We start from the raw sequence: 24,297 nt of genomic DNA, 5'->3' as shown, positions 1-24,297 counted from the left end.
AGTCCCTGAAAACAAATGACTGTAGATATACAACGCCTTTTGCCACATATTGGTGGCAGACAGAGTCATTACACTGTTTTTCTATTGTCTGTTTTGTTCTTATTTAAACCAGTTCTTAAATTAAAATCTTAAATCATCATTCTTGGTAGTCAGGTTATAATGGAGCTTACAGACTAAGACAGGATAAGAAGAAGACCTGACTGTCTGAATCCAAGATTTAGTCAGTCAAAAAGCTATGGGTCATAAAAGAGTACCGTGTGATAAAAAAATGGAACATGAGTACCATTAGCAGAATGCATTGTGGCCCCAGCAATGAACTGGGACATACCAACGATTCTGAAGGTGGCATAGAGCCAGGAGGTGTTTTGTTCTCTTGTACATGGAATCACTCTGAATTGAATCTGAGTTGACTGCAATTAAAAACAAAAAACAATAATTTTAAGTGTTTTTTAAATTATCACTGTTGCTAGGGAGAGTACTGGCTAGAATATAGTGGTAGGATAATTCATTTCAATTGTTGTATAATGCTCTTGTACATGGTGATTTCATAGTTTCTTTGTCCATTATCCTGGGCAGAGGCATTTAGTTTCTCATATTCCTGCTCCCAGTGAGTACTAGAGTGGGCATTCTTGTAAAGTTTTCCGTGGCATTTTAGAGAGTTACAAGAAATGTATCAAGAAATGAAACTTCGGAGCCAGAGACCGAGAAAACGATAGGATTGTGATTAAAAGTAGAGGTGCTGGAGGCAAGCTGCCTGGGTTCAAACCCCTATCCTGTCACTCTTCAGCATTCCCAGAAAGCCGTAGGCACAGCTTCTTTCAGCCCATTTTCATGAATGTATACCCTACCTCAACTCATGCCATCCAACCATCAGCTTGGCTTAGGTTCCCTCGGCTCGGGTACAGCCTGTCATAGCCAATGCCCAGCTACTACTGTCTGCTTCTGTCGCCAGAACCCCACAGGCCTGTGGCTTCACAGCAATCACCATTTTGTGTGTCTGTACCATTTCTGATCCATGGAGAGATTTATTTTTGAGTCCGGAGGTGTTTTTGGTTTTCTCTTTTAATCTTTTATTTATACCTCTAGATGTTTGGAGCAGAGGAAGCACATCAAAGCATAGGTTATTGTGCCATCTTCACCCAAAAGTTGATCACACTTCTGTGATTTAAAATTAAACGCAGATCTTAGAATCATCTAATCAAAGACTTTTGAAGCTGGAGAGAGTTAGAGGGATGATTAAGGCAAATAAGCCAATTGCAATAGGTAAGGGGTCTGCAGTCTTAAGAAGTTACGTGATTTACTGCTACCATGTACCGGTTCATTTTAGGGCAGGACAACAGCTAAAGTGTTGGGCTGCCTCAGGTGTCCTTTGCCGCTCTGTCCACTGCCATATGACCCTCTACAGGCTATCCTTAAGTGCCATGTTTCCTTCAAACAGAACCTGGAAAGAGATATCAATGTAAGCAATCAGAAAATGACAAGTCTCATTTTAAGACTGATAGATAATACTTGTTTATCCTTGAGAAATATGGAAGTGAAAGTCAGAGCATAGTATGCCCAGTACTGAATTGAAAATACCGTATATACTAGAATATAAGCCGACCCGAATATAAGCCGAAGTACCTAATTATTACCTGGGAAACCAGAAAAACTGATTGACTCGAGTGTAAGCCTAGGGTGGGAAATGCAGGATGTGAATTAACACAGAGACCCGAGGGGAGAGACAGAGCGCAGCCACAGACACATCCTTACCAGTTCAACTGTCTACATAAGTGAATCACTACGGGTGCTTCTGCGAATTGGAGCCATCCACGTCATAGGACGCCTCTGATTGGTTAGATGTGAGTAAACAAACATTCAAAGCCCTGCAGTGTCAGCGGGGCTTCAAATGAACAGTGGAGGAACGACAATCGCCCATGAGATGTTACACCTCGCTGGGGTACCACTGACCCGTGCATAAGCCGAACCTCAGTTTTTCAGCACATTTTTTGTGCTTATACACGAGCATATACGGTATTTTCTTTAGAAGACCCAGTGCATTTGACTTTGTGGATGTCTATTGCCTTGGGTTTCTCTACGTTCCTGCAACTTACGAGATCAGTAATAGTGCCAATACTTCCAGCCACCCATATCATTGGGTTTAAAAAGCAACTGTGATGAATGGATCTGACCATCATTTACAGGGATAGCCTCTATTTCTGCTGTCATACAGACATGACAGGTAGGTTAATTTAGGAAATAAAAAAAGAGTGACCAAAATAGAGCAATACTCCCTTCTAATTAGGATTTCTGAATTTATTTTAGGATACAGGTTTAGAAACTGGTATTTTTATTAAAGTCTTTGGAACTGTTTTATTCTGTTTCTAGATCTTTTAGCTGTGCCTAAGCATCCGTATGCTGCTATGGAGAACTGGGGACTAAGTATTTTTGTGGAACAAAGAATACTACTGGATCCCAGTATGTCATCTATTTCTTATTTGCTGGATGTCACCATGGTCATTGTTCATGAGGTATGAGAAAAAAAAAGATCAGGTGTAAGTATAATGTGCAAACGATTGAGAATGTAGAATGATTTCAGATACATAGATTAGGAGCTAAAGTATCATCCTTCTAATTAAGTTTTAATTATCCACTGAGGACTGCTTAATTCTTCCTAGAAGATAAGTCATTTTCCCCTGGATGGCAGCACAAACAAAACAAACACACAGTATATTGAAAAAGCAACTCTTATTCCGTTGACTTGAGTCATGAGGCGGCTCTGCCACTCGGCATCCTGTGTAGAGTCCTTCTCGGGCCACTGTTCCTTGTCAGCTCTGCTTTATCCTCTGTGATTATTGGGGTGTGTATATGGTAAATGCAGTGATAGCAATGATTTATTGCATTGCTGCAAGATGCAGCTGAATTTTGTGTACGTGTCAAAATGTGCTTTTGCTGAAATCAATTTGCTATTCCCTTTTCCCCATTACACAGACACTTAGGAAGTCTTTCACTAACTCAGCCGTAGACTCTTTGTTCTCAAATGATTGATATTTTTTGCCTTGGCATGTTTAGAAATTCATATGCAAAATAGTCAACTTTGTAGTGAAGCTAAGATAAAATTAATTTCACTTTGATTTTATACACTTGCTTACAATGAGTGGAAAGAATCGTCGAGCTTTTGCAGGGCTTATGGAATCCTGAATTTATTGAAGGAAAAAAAATCACACCGAAAAACATACGCTCATTCTAGTAAGAAGTAATAATTGCCCTGATTACCACAACTGTGTACAGGCTTTAGCTGAAAACATTAGGCATTTTATCATGCTGCAGTATGATTCTAATTTATCATAATCCACCAAAAATATAATCTATCAAAACTTAAAGAGTGGGGTGCAAAAAGGTTTCAGTGAGAAGTGAAATGCTAAGTACCAATAAATGAACTGGCAAACGATTCTGGAGCTCGGGATCCTTTCCTTAGATATTTGCCTTTTGCAGTGAAGTTGTGATGGAGAGATGCTGGTACCGGCATCCTGGTCACGTTGGGGATGTGCGCCTCTTTATCTGAGGTGCCATTGCTCAGATATCCAGGGCTTCTCTTTCATGGGGGAGAATCTAGTTTTCACCTAAGCATAAAATTCTTTGCAGGAAAAAGCACTTTTTCCTTGAATGTTCCTATGAATGACAAATTAGAAGCATTAACAAAGCACAAACTCCCTACCGTCAAGTCTACTCTAACTCGCTGAGCAGAACTGCCCCTGCTTCCAAGTCTGTACATCTTTACAGGGGTCGAGAGCCCCATCTTTCTCACCTGGAGTGTGCCAACTGCTGACCTTGGAGTTAACCACCCAGCGTGTAACTCACTTTGCCCCTGGAGCTCCTGGTTAGAAGCATAGTTCTGTAGCGGTAAGGCCGCACTGCTAATGCTTCAGTGGCTCATTAAACTGGATTCCCTTTATTCGATAGTCTACATAACTTCCTTGTGATCATTTAGTGGTGCTGTGCTATTTACTGTGAAAGAACAAACCAGAAAATAGGAGACACCTCCAAAAATGTTCAACTATTACTGCTACTTATATTTTATGCCATTCTGCCATTCTTCATTCCCGCTAAATACTCATGTTCCTGTGATTCTTACAATAGACGTATTTTAAAGGTAAAACGTGCATTTTTAAAAGTAAACATTATTTTTAAAAACTTTATATTTTGTGATCAAGAACTTTAGGGTACTCTCTTACTTTATTTTCTTAGAGATCTTCTTGGGTAAATGATACTTACTTTTGGATAGTGGAATGTTCAGTCATCGCAGTCTTTATTGTGACTCTTAATGACTGTTTATAACCCGCCTCTTCCTTGCTCCTGTGGAATGCTCCTGGCTCGCCTGGCCTACGGCATTGTTGCCCCGTTGGCTTTTTTGTTTCCTAAACAGTTCTTTTCTACCACAGTGATGGCACCAACCATTACATCTGCCTGGAATCTTCTTCCCCATGGCTTTCTCATGGCTGGTTCCTTCTGTCATTAAAGTCTGAGCTCACATGTCACCTAGTTAGAGGGATCTTTTTTTTGGTTTTATTTTCCAATCTAAAGGGACCTTCTCCCCTGATCATATTTTATCGTGCTTTATCACAATCTGAAACGATAGGGTTCATGTGCTTCTTTATTTTTGCCTTTCTCATTTCACACCATCCCCAATAAAATGTCAGCTGTCTGAATTTTCACTGCTGGATTGCAAAATCTTTAGGATAATTCATGGAATATATACATATATATATTTTCCAGCAATAAAAAGCACATACATATATATGTATACTTTTGAAAAATGAAAGATATTTATTTACCCTTTTGTTGAACTATTAAAGGGACTCAGAATAATGCATCATGATTTGATCAGAGGCCAGAGAAATTGCAGTATTTTTCTTGAAGGGACATGGAGGAATGTTATGCCTCAGTTGCTCATTATAATAATATCATGTAGCATTGGGTGTGGAGCACCTTAATATTCCTTCATTCCGGCACACAGCTGGTGTCTCCTGTGAATATTTCTTGCCACTGGAAGGTGATGCTTTGGTACCTTCTGTGATGAGTTGTTCACTATCTCTGGAGACAGTAGTTTCTATCTTCAGGCGTCTTTCAGCAGACATCTACTAACCAGAACTTTCATCCATTGGTTCTGGTTCACCCTTTGTGGGACCACCAGAAACAATCCTTCTTCTCATCCACATAAGAGACCTTCAGCTATTCGAGGACAACTGTCATTGACTTTTTTTTTTCTCATTTGTACTTTTTTCTTCAGATTAACTATTCTTTTTGTGTTTCTTGATAATTTTTCTCATCCTTCTTTGAAATATATGTGTATTTGACAAGTATAACCAAGCAGTTGAATAAATCAATACAGTCTTGCCACACATATTTTAAGATCATAAAATCAATGGGGGAATGACTCCAGTTATGATGATTACAGTTTGATATATTTAATTTTAGATGAAATAATTCTGGACCATATTGTAAGTATATCTGTATCAATTCATTTTGTCACGACAGTGGTTTGGTGACCTTGTGACGCCTGTTTGGTGGGAAGACGTGTGGCTGAAGGAAGGCTTTGCTCACTACTTTGAATTTGTTGGCACAGACTATCTGTACCCCGGCTGGAACATGGTAAGTGCACTCTTCCAGAGTCAGATGGAAGCCCAGTGCCAGGCTGAGCTGGTGTTGCTTCAGGCTATTGGTACGGTCCAACATGCTTGAAAATACAAGCGATGCATGAAAAATGTACATATCTAGTAATAAAGGAACCAGTTACAGAAATGATAGTGATATAAAAAGTTACCTTGTATTAGCAATGAAATAGCAATTTGTTTATTATACATTGATGTTGAAATAGTACATCTTATCCAAGTGGAAATATTTAACATTGTGGTATTTGATAATACAGATAAAACATCCTTCACAACAGAGAAGGTAGAAGTAATTGATAAGTGATATTTTCAATGTATACTGTATTTCAGTATGTGGCTATGTGAGACCTTACTATTTCTTGCATGTGATGAAACAAACAAAACATAGCTGAAGTATTTGGTGCATTGTGCTCAGAGATTTATGTAACATAACAGTAAGCTTAAATCATGTAAGTATGCGTTCACTTTACTTATGAAGAACAGTGTAAATTTTGCTCAGACTCCAGCAAGGTACTTACACATTTGAACCTGAAGTCGAGTTGGTTGTTTTTTATGTAGTGATGTTCAAGCACATTTGTAAGAAAAATGGGGAGATAATGTGGTTTGTATATTCCTTATTTTGTAAGTTTTCCCATCTTATATAAGCTTCCATTAATATTATTAATATTAACATTAAGTGTGCTTATATCAAGTAAAAGGATTTTAAATTGCACCCTGGATATATGGAGGTTTGCCATTTAACATTTTAATTTATTGTAAGTAGTAATGTGTAAAAATTTCTAAGTACAGAAATTTAACCAACTTAAAAAGATAGAATTTTATCTGTGATACATCATAAGTGATATAGTTTTTATACCTTTTTAGATATTATAAACTAAGATGAATAGGTGATTATCTAATTTCAAGTCATTATTCCAAGTGTGATGTTCAGGTAATGTAAACCAAGGGGAAATCTGGAATATGAAAGTCATGTTGCAACTTCTTTACCATTAATTCAACTAACTCATGCTGATTAAATAATGTGACCTTACACATTCCTCAGAGGAAATGCTGCAATGGTAATTCCCTTTTGATATCTTTTAATTATGTTCCTTTAGTTTTGCCCATGTCTTCTAAAAGCAAGGTGTTTACTTTGAATAAATGTATGTTTACTTAGATTTGTATAGCTGGGTGTACACATAAAGAATTTTGTTAAAATCTTATAAGAATTATTTTATTATGATACTGGTGGTAATTAAAAATTCTTCATATATATGCAAAAATATCAATAATCACAAGAAATATTATTTTATGTATTCTTTAACAAAAATGAAATAATATAACTTAAATGTTTAAGGATATTGAAACATTAACAGAAGTACCTTTTGGTTTTTTGATGACTTTTAACCAACTTTGCTTATACTTTTCATTTAATTTTTATTGTGCTGTGGATTATTACTGATTTAAAATTTCATTATGTTTCAATATTAAAAGATGTCCTTATTACAAATGATATGTTAATCATACTGATAAAGGTTTTTCTTTTTTTTGTTGGTTTCGCTTCATTAAGAAATAAAACTTGTCCATTCATAATTATGAAAAAGATGAGTACCTCTTAGATTAAAAATAATGAACAGAATTACACATGACATCCTTGATAATCATTGAACAGTAAGATTAAGGTTAAATAACTGAATTTGTTTTTGAGAAATTTTTGAAAGAAAATATTTCTTCATCATTTCCCATTGTTATCAACATAGGTCACTGATAACATTCTTTTGTAAGGGGTATTTAAAAAATCATGTCTCAATAACATAAGTGAGACTTTGCCCTTCTTAGAATACAGGTCAAGCAATGAAAGAGCAGAAACCTGTGGTGATCAAGATATCAGCTATATGTCTTTGAAATCTACATTTTATCATTAAGAACTGGACACCATTACAGTGAGATGGAAAACTTCCTTATAAAACTAAGGACATTTATTCATGAGAAATAACAAGTCCTATGATGATAATTCTGCATTCCTATTATAAAAATTAAAATACGTTCCTTTTTGATGACACTTTTTTTCAGTAGCTTGCCTTATTTGGTTTATAGAGAGCTCCCAATGTATTAAACACACACAATCTGTAAGAAGGAGCCCTAAATAAATGGACTTTTTAGATACTATTATCTCCTTTTAGAGAAAGTCTTAAGTTAGCCATATAAAAAAGAGAGAGTACTAAGTGGGTTCACGGCTGTACCAGCAATATTTTACATAATGGCGTCAGCAAAAGAGAGAAAGAAATACGCAGAGGAATAGGAGAGACAGCTGCGTCAGCAGTAACTCATACTGTTGTGAGAGGCACAAAAGCTTCGCTAGAAATGCACGGCTTAGGCTTCACAAGTGCTGAGACTAAAATAGAAAAACCAAAAGTCAGGCCCATGTCAGGAATAAAAAAATTAGGAAGCTGACCTCTTTTACTTTTAATTTCAAAACAATACTTTAATTCTTTTTAGGCATGAAGGCTCATGCCTTGAAATTCGATTTAAATTTATTAAAGAGGTTTCTTTGGTCTATCTACCTTCTGTAGAGTATCGGTAAAGTAGCTTCAAATTATTTTGTATTCTTAATAAAGCTTCCATATTGATCGAGGCTAGTATATAGTTGCTTTGTCTGCTTAACTATTAGAGAAATCTGACGATGTGTGTGTGTTTTCAGAGCCCATTTATAACATAGAAATAATTAGTTTTTACAGTTGTAACACAACATGTGTGACTATTTGGTTCATAAACAAAGAAGTCAACTTTGGATATTTCATGAAATATGATTTAAGGTGGGCCAATGAATGGGAGACATTCTCTAAGTATTTGTACCTCACTGGCTCACGCTTATCATTTGAAAAATTGGACTCTGTTACTGATGTACTAAGCTCACTGTTTGTTTGCTTGTTTGTTGTGAAGATAAAAAGACTTATGAGCCTTTGAAATGTTTGAATTTCTAAACAAATGTGAGCAAGCAACCTGGACCTGGAAAATGAATGCTCCATTAGAACCGTGCATCGATTTTATAGAGAGAATTCGCTAACATTTCCAACCTTAGTAGACCACTCTGACACTCTATAGATTTATATCAATTATGTTTAGATTACAAAATAATTTCTATCAACTTTATATCAGGACTCAATCTCACCAAATCAATTCTTCTCTCTACTGGCAACAGAAACTACTGTACTCTATAGGAATATAAGCCTTAGATAATGTTTCATTCATCAAAGAGAATTGTCAAGATCATTAGAAGCAACTTCCTTAGCTCAGGGCTAAGGGTACATTTCAAGGGGCAAGTGGTCTTTTTGTTTGACATTATTTTATCAGAGTTGGCTGTTAGTGACAACTTTATTGGATGGATCAATTTATGGTTTGCTGTTGATAGCAGCTGTATTAAATCTTATTGTTTCCTCAAAGGATGAAAAAGAAAGACTAAAACAACATGTGATTGCTAGTCTTCAAGGGGTCTTTATCATTTGAAACTGAAAGAGGCTATGAAAAGATGCACAAATAAAGGCTGTGACGAACTCTTTGTTCATAGATCCGATGCTGATGCAGGTTACATCAGAGGCCTGTGCATATTAGATAGTCTTTCATTGTAATTAGGATAGTCCATGTTTTTCTATTGTCAGTGTGTCCTTGAGTCTCCTGAAGGTGGCATTGTAAAGGAATGCTTCTACAATGACAATCATTTTACTTGGGCCTATGTTCTTTTATTACATGAATTGGCATGGTACAGAGCCTTATCCAATAATAAGGTTTTGAGTTTTACACTCATTAAGGTCTGCAGACTGGCTATTCTTCCTCGATTTTGACAGAGACAAATTGGCAGAGTGACAAATAATGTCGAATCATGAAGTTCACTTCATGGTGCTTACTGCTTAGGACATTACAAAATATATATATATGTATTAAACCCTTGCTAATTGTCCTCAGTGATTTCTAATGTGGGCAAAAGTAAGAGAATAAAAATGAATGGTGCCAGTAGAGTCAGTTTCTTTGTAATGTGCACCAACAAAGGAAACTTTAATAGGCATGACAATAAATTTACACTCACCTTTTAAGTAATTTTATTTTCATTAAAAAAGAAGTAAAGAAAATTATTGGCAAACATAAATAGGCATAAACAAACTTATTGAGTTCATGTTTTTCTAGTTTAAATGTAGAGATATAATTCTTGTGAGCAATAATACGCACTCTGTTGAATATTTGGCAAGTGGGGAATAGAAAATTAGAAAGCTTGGTTAACATTTCATTTGTTCTGTTGTTTGGTCCTGAAATCTTATTGATGTAGGGAATACTTCCGTAATCTTCGCACAGTTTCTTAGTGTATATCCTGGCAATAGCTGGCACATGATTGCTGTTGCATGTAATTTATCATTCAATATCTACTTGTTCACCAGAGCTGTGGGATGAGAGACACGGTGTTTGTGAAATGTTTATTTTAGAAGTTTACATTAGAAGTATAGAATACCAAGTACAGTTTTCTATATAGTTGTGCCTATCTATTGTGATCAGAACCCACATTATAATTTAATCCTAAAAAAAACAGTCAATTCGAAAGTGATTCAATCCTTTGCTACTTTTGGGGATATTTTATTTTCAAATGACAAATACGTACATAGCACATACATAAATGTGAAAGCTTCAAAGTCTTCTCAGAGCTAGTGCCAGAGTCTGTAGTCATGTTGATTCTGTTCAGAAGCCTAAGAGTGGAATTTGCATAGAAAGAATTGAGGAAAGTTAGAGAACTTGCCTGGATCTCTTGAGGTCAGTCTCCCAAATGTGGGAATGAGTTTTCCCCTTACAACTTTTCTCCCCTCTCCCATTTGGAAGCAATTATTTAACCACTGAAAATAGGTATTTCATTTTAAAGAATAGGAAAAATAAGACAATAATTATTCTCCCCCTTTGAGAGGCATCAGGGATCTATAAGTCCCTATTCTGTAAGAAAAGTTTGCTTTTTCGGAGCGTTAGTGGACAGTTTTCGGCGTTGGTGGATAATGGACCTGTAACAAAAACAAAGGAAGTAAACCAGGGCGTACTAGCTGTGCTGAGAACAGCAGCTAATGCCATGAAAGGAAGCTATGTAGCGGAGGTGCTTTAGCCGGATTCACAGTAAACGCAGAGGGAATCCCAAGGTGCATGTGTCCAACACAGCGAGGGTTACACCAGGACTCAGAAAGTGTACAAATAAGAACAATTCAAAGGATTCTTAGTGTTTGGAAGCAGGACCAAGGGTCAGATTCTAACTAATGGTAATAATAGATATTAAGAATTTCATGAAAGAACTTACAGTTATCAAAGAAACAGTTTAAGCAGGTGCCTGTTATAATAAAGAGCATGGGGGGGGGGGTGGTCATATTTGACCTCTGGTTTTCTTACTGCCCAGAGTCAGACATGCCTCCCAACATGGTCCATCCTCTTTCTCCCACTGTGTTAAGCTGAGTTGTCTAGAGAAGCAAATCCAGTGACTCGTATGTGAGATCCAGGCCCACATCTGGATGCGTCTTGAGGGGCAGTTGTGTGATTGAGGGGTAAATTAGAGAGACACGGGGCAAGGCATGCATGGGCTCACCTTTTCCATTGGAGATCAGACCCAGATGAGGCAGTACTGTACCTTCTCCAGCCTTACATAATTTCGGGCAAAGAAGCCACAGTAAGCACATACATAATAGGAAGTCGTTATATTTAGAGACATACGTGTAACAAGAGGAGGACGAGCTAGGGGTATACATACACTAGAAAGGGGAGATCCTAAAGGCATACATGTGACAGGACGGCGCATACATAACAAGATGAGTAGATGCTAGAGTCAAGATGGCAGCCGAACCTTAGTTATCTCTGAGCTGGCTTGACCACAGGTGTCTTTGAACTCTTCTCCAGGGGAACAATTTATGATCCTTACAAAAGGGAGCGGACCCTATTCTTAGCATGGGGCCGACATTAGGGTCTGATTGCTTTTGATGGCAGACAACCTTCAGGCAGATCGCTTTCAAGCAGTTGACTTTCAAGCATATATTATAATAACAAGCATGTGCATGCAAGCTCCTTAAGATTGACATTATTATGGGAGCGTCCTGGGGAATAACTTTTACTTATGAAACTGACAGGAATGTATCTCCAACCCATGAATGTGAAGGTGTCTCTCGAAGGGAGCCCCAGCCTCCCAGACTCCTTAATACATAATCATAGAAAATTTATTCGTGAATACTCTCTTCCCGGTTCTGTTTCCCACACATATATGTATAAGAAAGAGCTTATATCAACAAGTAATCTTATGTTGTCAAAAGAAGGCATGCCACCCAAGTCCAACTTCAGTCCATAACTGAGATTGTAGTTTATAAGTCCCTCATCATACTCACATAGGTTCATACTGGTGACACAGAATGGTGAAAATCACAGGCTGCTGGAAGCAGAGTTGTGTGGATCCAAGGTTGCTGGAAACATCAGGGTGCCAATAGTCCTCAGGGTAAAGCGGCCCATATGGGGCCACCTTTGGAGGTAGACGCAGCAGCCCAGGGAACTCCTAAAGAGGAGGAAGGCCAAGTGATGAGAGGGAGGCAGTTTTCAGAGCCCCTTACTCATACAAAAGGCCACATCGCCAACGAGGTATCATAACTGACATTTGATAGGTCAGACTCCACCCCTAGTTCAGAGTGTATAGTTGGCATAAAGTAATCCAATCACCACAGGCCATCACTTGTCAATTTGACACCTTTACAGATGTTTTTAGCCATAAATAATTTCAAAACAGAGATAACATTGACTTTATTTGTACCTAATATGATACAACTAACAGAGGTACTACTGAAAATACACCAGCCCTACTTAAGCCCTTGTGGTAGTTACATAATCTGGTGCCAATTTTGGACCTGCCAGGACTAAGAGTGAAGGCGTACAGTCTAGTCTGGCAATCAGGTCGCAGCCAGTGAGGCCTCTGTGTGGGCATGGCCTTCTGAGAATTCTGGGAATTCTGATATTTTCCTCCTTAGAGACGGGAGACATTTTTCCTCCCTCTCCTCACTCCCTCGGAAATGCTCTACTGAAAAGGCTGACTCCCTGGGGGACATCCCTGAGGAGAAGTCACATGGACCTACTTGATGCAGCCCTGGGTGCTGGGGAAGCCCTGTGAAGACCCCTGCCAGCGCTGAGATGCTTGCAGTGCCACTGGATTCATACGACTTCCCACCTACTGGCTTATGATCTTCCTGTCCCTGCATTGGTTTCATCTGAAGAGCAATTTATATATTGGTATCACACATATGGGCTAATGCCAGACTTATGGACTTGATCTGGACTGGGCTATAATGTTTTCTCAATATTTAACTGCTCTTGTATGTAAACCTCATATGCATATGCATGTTTGTGAATTTGCTTCTCTAGTCTACCTGGACTAACACAGCCTTATATTCTATAGGTGAATTAAGCAAAACTATCCTCTGCCTAATGATTACAGCTTTCTGACACCCACACCTTAATTCCATAATCCTATTCATATGTTCCCCCACCTCTGACACTTTGTAAGCCAGCCACTTCATGCCTTTATCTCCCCTATTTTGGGAACTCTGCTTCTAAACTGCCTATTTCTCTGGTGCTCTAGTGCTCAGAGTAAACAAGCTTGATCTTTGATGTGAGGAATATTCCTTCCAGTGGAAACCTTATGAATTTTCAAACAGAAGGGAAGTCAAGTCGACATTGGTCATCCATCAAGTCAGCAGGCAAAGTGAACCAGCTCACAAGGTCAAATCACTTCTCTTCATCTGGTTGAGTTCTGGTCACTTCAGTACTAGCCATTCCTAGCTAGGTCAGTGTGTACACAGTAAGCTACGGAGTTCCCCCACAGAACTCCCTCTGCTTCAGAACAATGGCCCTTCACAAAGTCTCTACAACTCTAGCTCCATAGCACTGTCATGCCATCAACATAGACTCTGCAAAAACTCTTCAAACTTCAGTTTTATCTGTTTCATCTGGCCTCTAAGTCTTGTACACCAAGTCTAAAGTATCAGTGTCCAAACTCAACATGTCTCTCTGTTGCTGAATTTCCTCCACTTCAATTCACCAAGTGGATCCAGGTGGTCACCTAGCAAGCATTTTTGGCTGCCCACAGATGCTTTGTGACCTTCAATCCTAGAGGGAGCTTTTCTTCCTGGTTCCCAGCTTAGGCACAAGCTGCTGGAGCACAATTCAAAAAGGCAAAGACACCTGTTTTTCTTGTCTCCCAGCAATTGTCTCTCTTTGTAATTCTTTCAAAATGCAAACGTGTTGCCACTCAAAGCACTGAGTGGGGCTTAGCTTTGCTAAACCTTCCATGCAAGCCATTCCTAATTCCCATTTCACAGATCCAACTGTACAAGAAGCCAGTGAGCTTAGAAAGTCTCTGTGATCATTAAATTCAACCTTCATTTCTGCCAAATATTATGTCAATAAGTAGGGAAAACAACATAATCCCAGTACAGTCACATCTTAAACATAATTCTTAAAGCAGTCAAATCCAATACTTTCTTAGTTAACTGTCTGATTCAGATACAATAAGACCATAGGCCTCAGGTAAGACCAAACCAGGCTTGGGCCTTCTGTCACTATAGAAAAGTCCTAGAAGAATATTTTCCCCCTGAACTCAAATTTAACATCCTCTGCACTTATTTTCACCATTACAGTAGAAATAACCAAGTCCAGCTTATAAGAATCAAAAATGTCACTTCCCATGTCCTTGATAGATAACAGCCAAGCAAAGCACGTGGCTATATCCGACTTTCTCCAGCTGTCCCAGGAAGAAAAATCCAATCTCATAAGGCAGAGGTCAGAGAATCTCCGCTGTGCATCTTATGATTTATGGTCCCATGACTGGACCATAATGAGTTAGGCTGGGTGTTCTAGAGAACAAACCCAGTGAAACTCATTTCTGTGTAAGAAAGAATTGTATCTCAAGTAATTGTATCCCGGCACAGTTGAACTCCAGTCCATGATGCCGGTCCATAAGTCCCTCTTCAGACTCACGTAACTTCAAGCTGCTGCTGCAGGCTGGTGCAGCAGAAAGATCACAGGCAGGTGGGTGCGGAGGGGCATGAGCCCATGGGAGCTGCAAACACGGCAGTGCCCGTCACCTCTCAGATTTGGGCGGTCAACGTAGAGCAGCCCTTGGGTCAGGCACAGAGCCCAGAGAAGAGGACGTGGAAGAGCAAGGCAGTTCCTGCAGCTCCTTATGCTCATGCGCGGGGGTGAGGACGTGGTAAAGAAAACTGACCAATGCTCTCACTTAGTGTTGTGTACACCCTATGTGCATAGTACCATACAATCATTTGGCAGGAGTTACAAAGAAATGAGTAGAAAAATCATATTTCGATATTTCACTTGTTATACTTGTGTATTAAAATAGCTATTAGTGTAACTAATATATAAACAAATTTTATGTATGCTTGCTTTCTTATTATAAGGTTAATTCTATATGTTTAAGTCAAATGTGATGCTGACTCACTAGTGGCCATGCAAAGGGCATCAATCAGAAGCAAGACTGTATCAGGATATACAGGTGTTAATTGTTGAAGTGTATTAATTGGGTTTGAAGCTTAGTGGCAAATAAAAGAAAAATTGATTTATGAGTGTAATAATACATCGGTGAAGAATAAGTAATTCATTCACACGGTAAGGTTTATTTACACCTTTATTTCCTTTACAAAAACTAGGACTTTGGGCTTCCATTTGGTTTTTAGTGGCTTTTGAAGAGCTTGGAGGTTATCAAGGTGTGTCATTTAAGTCTTGGGACTGTAAGTCTTCTTTATTTATTGCTTCAAATGGCAGAATAGCTCTTTTAGGCAAGACATGTTAGACAGGAAAGAGAAAATAAACATTGGTTATTAGTATTCACACCTGTTTTCCTCCCTATAAATCCAGGTATGTACTTTGGAGGTTTGTTTTAGTTTCATTTCCTCAAATTTTTATTTGAATTTTTCAAATTTAAAACAAACCTTCAAGTTAGTTCTACCTTACAAATCTGGCTAGGCCAGAGTATGTACACGGGTTCAGATGAGAACTCTCAACACAGGGAATCCAGCATTGATAACCCCTCAGGACCAATAACGAGAATAGTGATACCATGAGGGTAGGGGAAAGGTGGGGGGAGAAAGGGATAATTGAACACAATGATCGACATATAACCCCTCCTAGGGGGATGGACACCAGAAAAGTAGGTGAAGGGAGACAGCAGACAGTGTAAAATATGAAAATACAAATAATTTATACATTATCAAGGGTCCATAAGGGTTGGAGGGAGGATAAAAAAGGGCTGATACCAAGGGCTCGGGTAGAAAGAAAATGTTTTGGAAATGATGATGGCAACATGTGTACAAATATGCTTGATACATTTGATATATGGATATAAGAGCTATAAGAGCCCCTAATAAAATGATTTATTAAAATTTTAAAAAGAATTTTATATATGTTCTTAGTCAATGATTTTTTAAAAACATGAATTCATTTTAGAAAATACTGTTTTGAGTTTTGAAACTAGAGATAAAAGATAAATAAGCATTCCTTTCAGAATAAGGAATTTTCACAGAGAACCGTTTTAAGGCATTTTGGGTGTCAAGGTCTTTCTGTGTGTCCTGAGGACTTTTAAAACCAAGTACTAAATGGGGAAAAATCATATATTTCCCAGTTAGAAGACCATTAATGAACGTGAAGCTGAATAGTAATGCAAGGATACCCCTTATATAATTTTATATTGTAGGGAAAGTTACTCTAGTTATTCCTTTTTCAAATAAGAGCAGTAGGTAAGCAAAATATGCCAACTTGCTAAATATATATATACACACATTTGATAAACTAAAATTTTGATAACACCAAAAAGAGATGCCAAAACTATGAAGTGTTCTGTCAGATATCCGTGCCTTTAAGCATATCTTTATTACAGTGGATTATGCTGTTCTCCTGGTCACCATCTCTGATAGCAGTGTACATCTCCCTATAATAATTGTTCAGCATCAGATATCATTTAGCATGTTTCCATGTTAGTTAAAAATAATTTGTCTTACAAAACCTATAATGACACACAACCAACAATGAACACTGGGGATTAAAAAGATACCTAAAAAATAATGAATTTGTAATTATCACTCATATTTAGCCAGGCAGCTATGCGATCTAAAAACCCTTACAACACAACGCCATGTCTAAACTAGTGAAACTGGGCTTGTTTTGCTTTTAATTTTCATAAGATTACTTTACCACTGCGCAGATGACACCAGAGAAAGGTCATCAGTCAAAATAAAGAAGAGCTCTACGTTAATATGTTATGCAGGGCTTTCTACAGAAACCAAACCAGGGCGCTTATGATTACAGATGATAGGTCGATACAGAGATAGTAATTTATAGAGTGAAACAAATTAGCAGCAAAGTAGTCTGCACAGCAACACAGAGATTTCAGGCCAACTCACTTTCATGGGACATTTAATATAAAAGATACTCCAATTTACATGGTCACTAGCCCAAGGCCAACGAAGCAGACAGTAGGATGAGGAAGTAGTGAGGTGGAGCAGAGGCAGGTAGCTCAGGGAAGCAAAGCAGGTCTCGGTGGAGCCTGGAGGTGTAGTGAGACGATGTAGCTGGCAGTTGTTGCAGTGTATGCAGTGATGGCAAGACAAGCGGAGTCAGCCCGCAGGTTGCAGACAGAGCAAGGTGGAGCAGCACAGTGACAAGGTCCACCAGGTGGAACAGAGCTTTGCACATCCCACAGCTAAGCTACCACAGCACACCTGTTGAGATGGGGCAGGCAGCTCAGGCAGCTCACTGGCTGGTTCAAGCACCTGGGAGAGAGGGAGAGAGGCCTGCCTCCAGAGAGCCATTGATCTTGGTCTCACCTCCTAAGGAGGTCATCAAGCTGAAACCTGATTGACAGGCTATCCTCCACCCACATCTTCCTACAGGTTCCTTTTTGGCACACAAAGAAACTATCACAAGATCTTTGTGAAGAGAAAGGGGGGAAAAGAGATGTATTTGTCATCCATTAATAATGAAAGAATTTTACCATTAAAGAATAGGAAACATTTACTATATAACACAAAACACATGGCATGTATTCACTTATCCCGAAGAAAGATAATTTACTAAACCGATCCTTTGAGAGTACACGTCTTCTCTATTGTTGCTTTTCTCAAGAGTGTGAAGTGTATTATATGATTCCAAACCACCATGCTTTACACCCTTTAGGTATCTCTCTGCATCCATGAAGGATCCCTGGTGGCAGAGTTGGTTACACACTGGACTGCGCCTCAAAAGAAAGATGAGGCGCTCTGCTCCCATAAAGATTTCAATTCCTGGAAACACTAAAGGTCAGGTCGACATCCTAGGTCAGGTAGTCACTATAAGTCAGAATCAACTCGATGAGAGTGGGTTTGGGGTCTGCATCCATGAACCCTGAGGTAGTTAGTTTACTGTGCCAACCTGGCTGACAAACATATGTGGGCTCCATTAAAGGACAGAAAGATAAATGGCTCAGTGAGCCTCGCCTTTCTAATTCTCAGGTCTCTTGTTTTCTGATGGTCAGATCAGGGTGCAGTTACCTTAGCCAGTTCCCTACTTCAGCTGGCCAGGCTCACTTCCTGCAAGACATTCTTGAGGAGAAGCCACATGGGCCTACCCCGATGCAGCCCTGGGTGCTGGAGCAGCTGTGTGGAGACCCCTGCCAGCGCTGAGATGTTTACACATTCACTGATTCGACTTTCCTCCTGCAGTCGGCATCATAGTGTGTGTTTTGTGAGATGGAGGACTTTGTGGATTGGTGTCAGACATATGGGCTAATGTTGGATTTGTGGGCTTGGGCAGCACTGGGTTGGGAGGTTTTCTTGATGTTCACTTCCCCTTTATATAAAACTCTCTTATACATGCATTTCTGTGCATTTGTTTCTCTAAAGTACCCAGACTAACACAAACCCCAAAAGGTGATTTATATTTTATCAATTTAGTTTCATTATTTTCTAAATAAATCAGCAAATGGAGTTAATATAATCTTAAAATCAATACAAGGAGTACAACCTGACACATGTTTACAATGAAGTTCGATGAATCTTTCGGCTACCCTACCATTTATAAAGGAGCCCCGATGACATCGTGGAAGTTGGACTTGCTACTCCAGTAAACAGTTACAGCCTCAGAAATGTGAAGGGGGAAGTTCCGAACCTACAGGATGACTTAGCATTGACTGGCCTATGTTATGAATCAGCATCAACTCTCTGGCAAAGAATTTTCCATTTTGGTTTTTTTGGGAACTGACTCAATAGCATCCAACAATCACCAACACTGGCCCATAGATTCAAATTTTGGTTCTCTTTCACATACTAACAATGTAATCTTATTTATCCATCTCCAAAATGTTCTTTATATTTAAAATCCCTGTACTGCTTCAGTCATATGGTAATTTTAAAGATAAACATTAAGAGTGTTTCCCTATCATTATTACCAATACCATTGTTACTGTGAGAAGCAGACGTACAGTTTTACTGCACATAGAGCCCAAGAATGTTTTGTGATGGAGAATTTTATGAACCATTTATTAAAATTTATGAGACGAGCAGAAAAAAGAGGATCTTCACATATATTTTGAATATGTCTCTTCTATTCCTGAATAATTCTGAAATGTTGATAATTTAATATTTCTATACAATACAAATGGATTGATAATTCAGAGTTTATATTCCATATAGGGAATTTTCCTCAACTAATTCAATAATCAGTTTATGGATATGATAGCTTGCTTTATAAATAAGGTAATATTTATTTGGTGGGGAAATAAAAATGAAAACTATTTCTGAATTGGGTAATTTTCTGGGCCTGAGATTCTCTGTTCTGTATGCTCCTCGGGGCTGGAGTAGTTGTTGTACATTACTAAACCTTCAAATCAGAAAAAGAAATAATTTTTAATTTCACTGAGATGATAAAGTCTTCTGTGATCTGATAGCATGTGATCAGGGCAGGTATTTGATGAACTGCCCAGTTATATCACTAAATATTGAAATTAAAGTGTAAAAATGAGAGTATTTCATGAAACTACTCATCAAGTCAATAAGAATTTGTTACAGAATTCAAGTTACTTGAATTGTTATTTATTTCATAAATTAAAATAATACAGAATAAATTAGCAATTTGGTTCATATTCTAAAAAAGTTAGTGTTGCCTCCCTCAATGCATGAATACCTTCTTTTATTAAATTGGAACTCTATGATGCTCACTCTCCCGACACAACGGCTGGAGCCAAAGTGGGTGAACAAGTAAATGTGGTGAAGAAAGCTGATGGTGCCCGGCTATCAAAAGAGATAGTGACTGGGGTCTTAAAGGCTTGAAGATAAACAAGCAGCCATCTAGCTCAGAAACAACAAAGTCTTCATGGAAGAACACACCAGCCTGTGTGATCGAGTGGTCCCGAAGGGATCAGTTACCAGGCATCAAAGAACAAAAAATCATATCATTGACTGCACACCTCCATGATAGGATCGCTGAACACAAATGGGTGCATAAGCAAATGTGGTGAAGAAAGCTGATGGTGCCCGGTTATCAAAAGAGATAGTGTCTGGGGTCTTAAAGGCTTAAAGGTGAACAAGCGGCCAACTAGCTCAGAAGCAAAAAAGCCCACATGGAAGAAGCACACCGGCCAGTGCGATCACGAGGTGCCAAGGAACCAGGTATAAGGCATCATGCAAAAAAAAAAAAGGATATGTGTGTGTATGTATGTGTATATGTGTGTATATGTATATATGTATATGTATATATGTATATATATACCATATTAAATGAAGGGGGAAGTGCAGAGTGGAGACCCAAGGCCCAAGTGTCAGCCAATGGAGATCCCCTCATAGAGGGGTTTAGGAGAGGAGATGGGTTAATTAGGGTGCGAGGTAGTACCGATGAAGAACACAGCTTTCCCCCAGATCCTGGATGCTTCCTCCCCCCAACTACCATGATCCGAATTCTACCTGGCAGGGCTGGATAGGGCAGAGGTTGTACACGGGTACATATAAGGGCTGGAGGCACAGGGAATCCAGGGTGGATGATACCTTCAGGACCAAGGGTGTGAGGGGCGATGCTGGGAGAGTGTAGGGTGAGTGGGTTGGAAAGGGGGAACTGATTACAAGGATCCACATGTGACCTCCTCCCTGGGAGAGGGACAGCAGAGAAGGGGGGGGAGGGAGACTCCGGATAGGGCAAGATATGACAAAATAACGATGTATAAATTACCAAGGGCACATGAGGGAGGGGGGAAAGGGGAGGGAGGGAAAAAAAAAAGAGGACCTGAAGCAAGGGGCTTAAGTGGAGAGCAAATTCATTGAGAATGATTGGGGCAGGGAATGTATGGATGTGCTTTATACAATTGATGTATATATATGTATGGATTGTGATAAGAGTTGTATGAGTCCCTAATAAAATGTAAAAAAAGAAAAAAAAAGTTAGTGTTGCTTAGCTTATCCTTGTAAATTTTCAGACTGAATGATTTTAAGATTGAAACAGTGTTGAAATATGTTTAAGAAAATTAGTAGGCATTAACCAATACTATGAATTTCATTTTACTAATCAATATTAGAGTACCTTGATTAGCTTAGTATGTGTATCTGAAAAATGACACAGATTTCTTGTGATGATGTGAGGAATACATGTGCCAGGACTTAAAAGGATTGCCAAATTTTATTTGATTTTAATGTCTTATCGGCTGTCAGAAAATTGAGTATAGAGATAGAGTATAATATTCTCAGTGTCAAAGTAGAGATAGGATTATTGAAAGATGAGAATCTTGTCAGAGGTAATATCTCTCAGAAGCTTAAAAAATCTGGGCAGGATCCTGAAATGACACACTGAAATGAAGAGTCAGCAGGCTTGAGTCTGTGTGAAAAGATGGGGCATTGGTGTCTCAGTGGTAGAATCTTCAAACCAACAGACCCAGAGTTAGCTCCCAGCCCACGCACCGCAGTCCTGCCACCATCAGTCTGTCTGTGGAGGCTTACATGCTGCTATACTGCTTCTATAGAAATTGCAGATGAAGATGAACTAGGAAGAAAGACCTATAATACAACTTCTGGGGATCACAACAATACAGTCCAACATCCATCGAAAGACTGATGCCTTGACCGGGGCCTCCAAGACCTGTGAGCTGACTCATTAGCAGTTAATGATAACAAGTATTACAGGAGAGGAAAACAGACTCCCCTGGGAGATTACACCATATCAGGGACAGTCTTGTTTACCATCACGTCTCAACGTTTCACTCTACAGCACATAGGAAGGGCTTCATCATAAAATCGGACAAAATAACAATAATTATGAAATGAAATAATCAGATAAATTATGAAAAACATTAGTTCCCGTGTCTATATCAGGACTGCATTTATTTGACTAAAAATAATATAGAGATTAAAAATACATGAAACAATATTGGACATGTATTTGGAGCAAAACAGAGGAAGAAGTTATAAAATCCTCAAAAAATAAGGGGAAATTAAATTACTTGTGTTAATTAAGAGGGTTGTAGGAAAACACTTAGCATATGGTGATTGTTCACAGTAATTTTTTGGGCCACTAGAATCAGAATGAGCTATGTAATTAGACAACCTGTTCATAATTATTACTATGATTGACAGTGTTTGGAGCATCTTCATGATTATTGTAAAAGACCTAAGATTATCGTAATTAATGAAAACTTGAGTGATGGATTGATGATAACATCTGCCATGCCAATATTGCACTGTAGCTTTAAGAGGATTGAGTAAGTCTGTGGGAATTCCAGGATTTGATTGCTTATAATCCAATGCAGTGAATGTTCAACCTTAGCATTTTCTCTGAGGTGCTTCAGGTCTTGGCTATTAGGAAGTATGGCACAGGGATCTTGAAAATTACAAAGGATACACAACAGCTGCAGGATGTGGTTGCTGAAGGGACCCACCATGTGACCCACGTTCTCTTGTTTGAGAGCGTGCTGCTGTTCATTGCTGTCAAGCCAGCAGCTCCTAAAGTCGTGAGCCAGGAGTCACTTAAGTCACTGATAAAGTTGCTCAGGACATTCTTATAGAAATAGAGTTGCTTTCTCAGTTCATACGTTGATTCAGACACATTAGCAAACTGATGGCTTTGCAGTAGATGAAAAGTGATCGACAGTTAAAAGAACCCCATACTTATTTCAGATAGTTACTATACAACAGAAAAACACAAACCCATTTCTTGTCCACAAGTCAAATTTGACTCCTGGTGCTCTTATAGGACGTAGATGAACTGCCCCATCCTATGTCCAAGGCCTTAAGTGACCCTGGGTGGCAGAGGGGATAATAGGTGATAGCATGGTTCCTTGAGTTCCGAAGGAGCTTATTACTGAGATCCTGGCATAGTGTAGTGTCATAAGAGAGCTTCCTGAAGTTTCTGTTCATGTACTATTTTCTCTGAAAACTTTTGTCTACAAATACAGAAGCAAACCTTGTGTTTATTGCATTGAACACATTAAAAATGATTGCTTCAAAATTTATTTTTAATGCCCAGTGTATATGTATTTGCTTATACAAGTTTGACTTCAATATAAATATTGTGTTTCTATAACCTATATATGAAAATAATGTATTTCATTTTCTCAGGTGTCTTATTTTAACTGAATTTTGAAATGTTAATTTTTATATACATTGTTATATAGAATCAGAAATTATTTTCAATAGCTATTTTTTAGTCTTACTTTATCTACAAGTATGTTTAAGTTATCTATAAAATATAAATTAGTTAGGTTCTTTTAATATCATAGCACACTTGGGATCCAAATAATTTCTAAATTTCAGAAATATGCATTTATATTATGTGTTTACTTATGGTAATTGAAAAGTTAACTAGATACCATGTCACTGTGAAGCATGAATGAAACCTAGTAGATTTTATTCTTCAATACATTTTCCTCTAGTTTGAATTCTTGATCATATTCTTCTACTTTCACCTTTGTCATGACATGAATAAATCATGAAGAATAAGAGTGGAAAGCTCAGCTGTGTGTGTGTACCTGTCTGTTTTATTTTAACCTTGTATAGTTCTGGGGTTCATGTTAGTAATGATACATGCGGCGAACTTTTGAACTGAGAAATCTTTTTAATCTTGTTCTTATGATAAGATAGATTTTCATAGAAATGAAACATAGATGGCATATTACATCTTATTTCTTTATGGTGTATTCACTTAGTGCCATCGAGTCATAGTGGGCCTATAGGACAGGGTGAAGCTGCTCCTGTGAGTTTCTGAGACTGAGTAGTCGGTACAGGAGTAGAAAGCCTCATCTTTTCTCCCAAATAGATGAATTAACTGATGTGAAATTAACAAGAGCATAAGTCCAGAAAAAACATTTTACCCTTAAATTTCTCTCTAATCGCTACATCATTATAGTTTCTTTATGCTAATAACCTTGCATGTGTCACATGATGTTAACTGATTGTACACCTGTCCACTGTTCTTTACCTACAGGGAGTTTCTTAGAGGCAAGAAAAAGATTGTAGTTATATTTGTTTCTGTAGCCTTTTAGTACTAATACAGCCCCTCTCGTACAGTAAACAGTCAGTAAACAATTAGGTTTAGATTACATTGTTGAATAATTTAATCCAATGTTTTTATTGATCAGAAACAATGGATTAGAAAA

General features: G+C 38.3%; 1 protein-coding gene across 1 annotated transcript in view; it reads left to right on the top strand.

Annotated features, from left to right (window-relative positions):
* Positions 1–2,214: 2,214 nt before the first annotated feature.
* LOC142435972 (thyrotropin-releasing hormone-degrading ectoenzyme-like) overlaps positions 2,215–24,297 on the top strand; it is a 186,741-nt gene continuing 164,658 nt past the window's right edge. The window contains exons 1-3 of the mRNA XM_075539980.1: positions 2,215–2,221; positions 2,368–2,510; positions 5,518–5,631. Coding sequence (XP_075396095.1) covers positions 2,215–2,221; positions 2,368–2,510; positions 5,518–5,631 — 264 coding nt within the window. The remainder of the gene's footprint in view (positions 2,222–2,367; positions 2,511–5,517; positions 5,632–24,297) is intronic.

Source organism: Tenrec ecaudatus, unplaced genomic scaffold (genome assembly GCF_050624435.1).
Source record: "Tenrec ecaudatus isolate mTenEca1 unplaced genomic scaffold, mTenEca1.hap1 Scaffold_112, whole genome shotgun sequence".
Classification (NCBI taxonomy): domain Eukaryota; kingdom Metazoa; phylum Chordata; class Mammalia; order Afrosoricida; family Tenrecidae; genus Tenrec; species Tenrec ecaudatus.
This window is presented reverse-complemented; position numbering and strand designations above follow the sequence as displayed.